Genomic DNA, 7,500 nt, shown 5'->3' with positions numbered 1-7,500 from the left:
ATTACTATTACTATTACTATTATTATTATTATTATTATTATTATTATTATTATTATTATTATTATTATTATTATTATTATTATTATTTAAAATAGTTCTTTTTCTTTTCTTGCTGCCATATAATCAGCTGCTCTTTCTCTTACTCACTCTCTCTCTCTCTTTTCTTCTCTGTCTCTTTATCTTTATCTTTCTATCGTTCAGGAAATATTCCTTAAAAAGGCAGTATCTTCTAAATATATATAAATTGATCTATGATATCAAATTGATCAACAATGATCAATCATTGGCTGTATGAACATGCATGATGAGTTTATAATAATAATAATAATAATAATAATAATAATAATAATAATAATTATTATTATTATTATTATTATTATTATTATTATATTATTACATTACCATTATTATTATTATTAATATTATTAATATTCTATGTCAGAGAGACAGAGTTGAGACGTCGTTACGTTTTTATATTAACTATATATATATATATATATATATATATATATATATATATATATATATATAACTGAAAGAAAGAAATAAACTCAATTTTTAATTATTTTTAATTATTTTTAAACTTGTAGAAAGTTCGCTTTTACGAGATTAGAACTTAAATTGTTCATTGAAAAAAGGAAAGAAGAAAAAAAAAAGAAAAAAAAAAGGAAAAGAAAAAAAATTATAAATATGTTTCTTTCGTTTTAGACACTGCCTTTTTTTTTTTACAACTCTCCTTTATATCTTTCTTTTTCTCTCTCTCTCTCTCTCTCTCTCTCTCTCTCTCTCTCTCTCTCTCTCTCTCTCTCTCTCTTCCTTTTTGTTCATAGTAATAAGAAATAAATGGTCTTCCATTTTGAGTCTTTGTTTGCTTAATTATATATTATATTCGAGGAGATTTACGATTTATCATTGGGACTACGTTGTTTTATTATTACCACCAATATAACCATTGTTCAATGTCTCTGGTTTATTAACATATTCAACTGTAGACGAGAGACCATCCTTTTTATCAATATCTATACCAATGTCTATTGTGTCCACCGATGATAATTCTAATTGGGATGGTATTGCAAGTTTCCTTTCAATATTGGCTAATATCTCTGGGCTACTATTTTCATAATCAGGATTCTTTGTTCTAGATTTAATAGAATTTGGACTCTCCGTATACGTTCGTTGTTGTTGCTGTTGCTGTTGTTGTTGTTGCTGTTGTTGTTGTTGTTGTTGTTGTTGTTGTTGTTGTTGTTGCTTGATCAAACTTTGTGGACTCGTTGATCTTGCCGCTGACGTTTGACTGACGTTACCTCTTGATGTATTTTTACCATGAATGTACGGTGAATTTTTAACAGATTTTAAACTATCCTCGACAAATGGCAAGTTCAAAGTATCTTTGCTCGATGCCAATGAATCTCCTGAAATACCATCGAAATCATCGAAACCGGCTTTCAATGGTACCTTGGACGAATTCATATCGTTAAAGTTCGTCCTCTTTGTTTTTGAATTCTCACCGTATGGCTCTAACGTGTAACGTGGGCTCAAACTGTTTTTAATACTGGTAGGCTCGAAACTAGCAAAATCACCAAAGTCTTGGCGCAATGGGGAATCCTCATCACCCTCGGCTTCCTCCTCGCGTAAATCTTGAAGCGTCGTCATTTCTAGATCCCTTTTTTTTTTGTTTTTTTTTTTTTTTTTTTTTTTTTTTTTTTAAATAAAGATTCAATGATAAGAAATTTAATTATGATTTTATAAGATGTAAGATATTGTAAACGTAGTAATTAAAATTATAAGAAAATAGATTTTTTGATATGAAAAATTTTTTATTATTACTTGTCTGTTTGCGGCGAATGAGATATATTTTGATTTCTCGCTTCGATACCTTCTGGACTGTGATAAAAGCTAACACGTTCGAAAGCTTCCAAATTGACATCCGGTAATAATATTGTAGCTATATCGATGAAGGTTGGCCTTCTTGTTGCTTTATGGCACCAAGTACGTCTCATTAAATTGTAAAGCGAGTCTGGACAATTTTCTGGACGTTCCATAACACCACCTTCTATTACATACCGTAATACCTAAGAAAAGGCACTTTTATATATTTTTTTGTAATTTTTTTTTTCTTCTTTTTTTTTGGTATATATTTTTGTATTTTTTTTTTTTATGTATATATATATATATATATTTTTTTTTAATCTTTTATTTTTAAACCAATTATAAAATTAATAATTTCAACTTAAATTACTATTTAGTTTTATTTTTTTTATTTTTTAATAAACTTCATTTTTTTTTTTATTTGTTTATTTATTTTATATATATATATATATATAAAATAAAAAAAATAAAAGTAATTTCATTGAAATTATTAATTTATTAATTTATTAATTATTAAGTTTTTAATTAATGATCATTAATTTTCCAATTGATTTTATTAATTTTATAATTTTTTCTTTTTTTTTTTTATAAATAATAAATTAATAAGATTAATTATAAAATTAATAATTTCAATGAAATTACTACTTTACTTTTATTTTTTTTTATTATTTTATTTTATTTTGCTTTATTTTTTTTCTTTCTTTCTTTCTGATAGGTTCATTTTTATTTACAAAAAAAAAAAAAAAAAAAAAAAAACCCACAGAAAATAAAAAGAATAAAAAAATAAAAGTAAATAGTAGCTTTCATTCAAATAATTAATTATTAATTTTGTAATTAATTAATAAAATGAATTTTATTAAATTAACTTCACATAATTAATAAAATGAATTTTATTAAATTAATTTTAATTAATAAAATGAATTAATTCTTTACCTGATCGTTCGATAAACCTTGATAAGGTTGCGAGGCAAGGGTTACCATTTCCCATAAAACAACCCCATAACTCCATACATCGGAGAAACTTGTAAATACACCATCCTTTAAACTTTCAGGTGCCATCCATCTAACTGGTAAAAGACCTTTTGTACCTTTACGATAATAATCAGTCTCATATATATCCCTTGTCATTCCAAAGTCACCGATCTTAACAGTAAGATCCTCAGCAACCATACAATTTCTCGCTGCCAAATCTCTATGGACAAATTTTTTTGCTGCAAGATATGCCATACCATCGGCTATTTCAATTGCCATTTGTAAGATTCTTTTCAATGTTGGTGGTTGCCTAGAGAAATTTTCACAAACGTCCGGCCTATGACTTCTCAAATATGTCTTTAAATCACCGTTCACCATTAGCTCCATTACCACCAAGGTAGGTTGTCCTTGAGACACTACACCGAGCAATCTTACCACATGATGAGTATTGAAAGCTCTGTATATATATATATACATATATATATATATATATATATATAAATAAATAAAATAAAAATAGTAATAGAAATATAATGAGACAATTATTTTGCAAAATATTGAATTAAAAATGTTAGAATTAAAATTTTAAATGATACTTGCTTCATTACGGATGCTTCGTTAAGAAATTCTATTCTTTCTCTATCCGTTGCATTTTCATTGACTGTTTTAACGGCACAACGTACTTCTGGTTTCCCTTTGACAACGTCCCTTGCTAAACCCTCATAAACCATACCAAAGGAACCATTTCCTAATTCTTTCAGTACATGAATTTTTTTTCTAGGTACTTCCCACTCATCGGGAACATAAACGCTACTAACATATTCTGGATTAACCGTTGCTATTAATCTTCTGCTAGGAACATTACGCATGAATTTTCTTTTGCATATATAAAATCCTACAAACATCATAACTGCAAATAGACTTGTTAATATTGACCAAAATAATATCCAAAATAATCCCAAATTATTATATTCCTTTATGAAGAAGTATTGTGCCTCTGTGTAATTTCCATTGCCGGCTAAACTCGTGGCTCTGACCTTGATCGAATAATTACCAGCTGGTAGATCTTTAAGGATGTAAGAATTGCCGGCTTTGGTGAAGTCACGTCTTGTTATACAAACTACGGTTGCTTTTATCTGGAAAAAAAGAAAAAAGAAAAAAAAGAAAGAAAAATAAAAGGGGTGGGGAAAAAAAGGAAATAAATAAATAAATAAATAAATAAATAAATAAATAAATAAATAAATGAAAATAAATAATGTATCGTTATCAATGATTAAAAACACGATCACGTTTCAACAAGTTATAGGAATTCTTAAGAAATACATACGTTCTGTATATCCACTCTTTTATATTCGATTTGATAGGTAACAATCAGGCCATTTGGTTGCGGTGGTTCTGCCCAATAAAGCGTAACAGTTGTCAGACTGTTATTCTCACCGGAAATGCTCAATCTGAAGGTATTCGCAGGAATATTATCGGCACTATCCAATGGTAATGTTCTATAGGTCTTCATACTTTTGGTCGAACAAGTATCATTTGTATCATTCTTGACAACCTCTCGACATGCTTGGACTTCGATATTGTAATAGGCAAAGTGTCGAAGATTTTTCATAACGAAACTTAAATTTGGATTAGGTACCTCCCTGTCGAATACAATATAAGTATTGTTCACTATTTTATCGGCCGTCGATTCCTTCTGCAAAAGAAAAATAAATAAATAAATAAATAAATAAATAAATAAAAAAAGAAAAAAAGTAAGTAAGATTGATTTTTTGTCTTAATTCATTGAATTATTTTTTATAATAAATTAATATATATATATATATATATATATATATATATATATATTACCTCGGAGTAATAACTATGATCTCTTCTTTTAACTAATTCAAATATCTCGCTAGTGTCACGTCTCCTACGTGCATCTATTCGTTTAACGTAAACCTGATTGTGCAAAGCGTCCTCGAATGCAATTGAACTCGATACTTCCTTTTCCCGCATGGACTGATCTAATTCTCGATCGGCACAATCGCAGGATGTCGTTTCCGGTATCTTTGCCAATTCCTTTTCTTCCTCTGCACGTTTTCTTTCCTCCTCGGCCATTACCGACATTGATTTCTTTTCTGGCAATGACATGGCTAGAAAAATTCAATATACAATGAAGTTAGACCAATTCCATCATCAATAAATTGATGATAAAATAATAAGCATTAAAAAAAAAAAAAAAAGAAAAAAAAAAGGATAGAAAACTCACGTTCATCGCAATAATTTCTTTGATCGATGAAGTTCGAATCATCCGGTACCCAACGTCCAACAATTCTGTAATGCGTAAGATTACCATTTTTTCTTAAAGGCGGTAACCAAGAGACTATTAATTCGCTGCTGGAATTACTATAAGTTGAAAGTCCTCTAGGAGCACTAGGTGCATGCGGTTTCGTTGTGAAATACGTGACCTTACTTTGTGCACCAGATCTCTCCGTTGCTATTGTATATGTTTTAACGTAAAATGCATATTGCGTGAATGGTTTCAATTGTGTTAAAATATGCGAGAGGTAACTTGGTTTTTCAGGTTCTGTATAATTGGTGGTTATTGGCTTGGTTGATCCTTCGATGGCGGAAACATCGTCAACTCTCCAACCATCACCACCGCAAGCATCTCTACCGTCATACATCGTTACATTTTCATTTGGTGCTTCGATGAAATACACGACATATCCTAATAATGATCTAGGATCATGATGAGTAAATTGTTCCCATTCTATCAATGCTGCATCCGACGTTGTCTTTGTTACAATAGTTTTCAATTCGGTAACATTACAAGCTACCTTATCGCCATTACTATTAGGTGCTACTTCAAGATCCGTAAACTCTTGAAGACCTGCCTTTTTTCTAAGCGTTTCAATCTTATGAAAGCATAGCTTTGGATTGAAATGAAAAAAGACTTTAGCTGGACCGTCCTTGGACAATATACCAATCTCACCGTGAGTACTCCAATCCCAAAGTTCTTGAAGATTTTGATTGTCCAAAACGGCGAGTGTATATTTGCTATTATCCAAATAATTACCTCTTATAACTCGAAGACTTTTTAAAAAGTTTAATGATATCAATGGAAAACTTCGTACGATCTTCAAATAACCATCTATCTCTTCTATCATATTCAAACTATCCTCTAGCTCATTGACAATATTTTTACCGCCTCTTATCTGAATCTCAAGGCTACCGGTAATATGAGTACAACCACGTAATTTCTGAGCCGAAGCAATACTGTCAACGCTAGTACCAGCGCATTCCTTTAAACATGGCCCTTTACATTTTCTACAAGATGTTTTATTATTTACCTCCTCGTCCATATAACCAGCAGGACATTCGATAATGCAACTACCATTGAATGGTTTGTAAGGATTATCTTTGACGATACTTAATGCCTCTCTTGGTTTTACCATTTGACGACATTCATCCTCACCGATGCAACGACGATTCATAAACTCATATGTACCATTTGGACAATGATTTTGACAATGATTACCATCTACTAAAACGTTTTTACAGACTTTACAATGATTCGCTGTTAATCCCGTACAACCACCCAGGCATGACGGATGACAGCAATGATTTGACGCATCACAGGAACCATCTCCGCATCTTTTGTCACATACTGCAAATAAATACAAATTTTAGGTTAAGTTCATTTTTATGACACGTCACGTGGACGTATTTTGCATATAATTATACTTTTGACATTCTTTTTTTCTTTCTTTTTTTTTTTTCTTTTTCAAGAAAGAAAATTCATAAATAAATTATAAATTAATACTAACTTCGTTGGCAGTGTTGTCGATTCCAGCAAAGCGTTTCATCGGGCTTAGTCAATCTGGTGGTACAATTTTTTTCACATATCGGACAGCCATTCTTTGGTTTATTTCCCTATATAAAACATACAAAGATGATAATTACACAATTTTATTATTTCATTAAATTTATAAAATTTATTACGAATTAATTAATTACAATAATAGATATTAATTATATACGATATAAAAAAAAAAAAAAAAAAAAAAAAGGAAAGTGAGGTTATGATCGAGAATCATATAGTTATTGCATGTATATAAACATATCAAATTTGTGTCATGTAAATACATATATACACACCTAAAGATATATGTATGTGTATATGTGTATATATATATATATATATATACATAAGAAAAACATGAGTGATGTAATAAAATAAAGATGTATAAAATAAAAACTATATTATGTGTGTGTGTGTGTGTGTATATGGCGCGTGTGCGCGCGTGTTCGTACGTATAATATAATATATTTTTTCTTTTTCTTTTCTTTTCTTTTCTTTTCTTCTCTACAACGTTATCGATTTTGAACAAATGTTTTCATTGGTCGACTTTATCGATTCGTCGTAAAGCATGTTATCTCGTTTCAAATCACGAAAGGTTCGTCCGATTACCATCGACTTCGCACTTTTCTACTCTTGAAATTGTACACGAGTAAATAACAAGAAGAAGAGCACACGCGTGCCGCTCGAATTTCATTTATTTACGTCACTACTTATCGTCTTTCTCTTTCTTATTTATTCGTCTTACATACGATTAAATTCTTTCACTGCAAAATGATTCCCCATCTCTCTCTCTACTCTCACTAAACTCT

At 29.7% G+C, this 7,500-nt stretch overlaps 1 protein-coding gene across 4 annotated transcripts in view; it reads right to left on the bottom strand.

Annotated features, from left to right (window-relative positions):
- Window positions 1-745: 745 nt before the first annotated feature.
- InR-2 (insulin-like receptor-like) overlaps window positions 746-7,500 on the bottom strand; it is a 78,465-nt gene continuing 71,710 nt past the window's right edge. For 3 of the 4 annotated variants that reach the window (XM_085662450.1, XM_085662449.1, XM_085662451.1), the window contains 8 exons: window positions 6,657-6,762; window positions 5,096-6,496; window positions 4,693-4,979; window positions 4,169-4,537; window positions 3,442-3,977; window positions 2,803-3,298; window positions 1,828-2,072; window positions 746-1,663 (listed from right to left, as the gene is read on the bottom strand). In XM_085662450.1, the coding sequence (XP_085518576.1) occupies window positions 919-1,663; window positions 1,828-2,072; window positions 2,803-3,298; window positions 3,442-3,977; window positions 4,169-4,537; window positions 4,693-4,979; window positions 5,096-6,496; window positions 6,657-6,762 (4,185 nt within the window). In that variant the 3' untranslated portion in view covers window positions 746-918. The remainder of the gene's footprint in view (window positions 1,664-1,827; window positions 2,073-2,802; window positions 3,299-3,441; window positions 3,978-4,168; window positions 4,538-4,692; window positions 4,980-5,095; window positions 6,497-6,656; window positions 6,763-7,500) is intronic. The other variant, XM_035874664.2, reaches the window with a different exon arrangement.

Source organism: Vespa mandarinia, chromosome 18 (assembly GCF_050613455.1).
Source record: "Vespa mandarinia isolate Hongniang chromosome 18, ASM5061345v1, whole genome shotgun sequence".
Lineage (NCBI taxonomy): Eukaryota > Metazoa > Arthropoda > Insecta > Hymenoptera > Vespidae > Vespa > Vespa mandarinia.
Note: the sequence above shows the minus strand (reverse complement) of the source record. Positions and strands in the feature narration are given on the sequence as shown.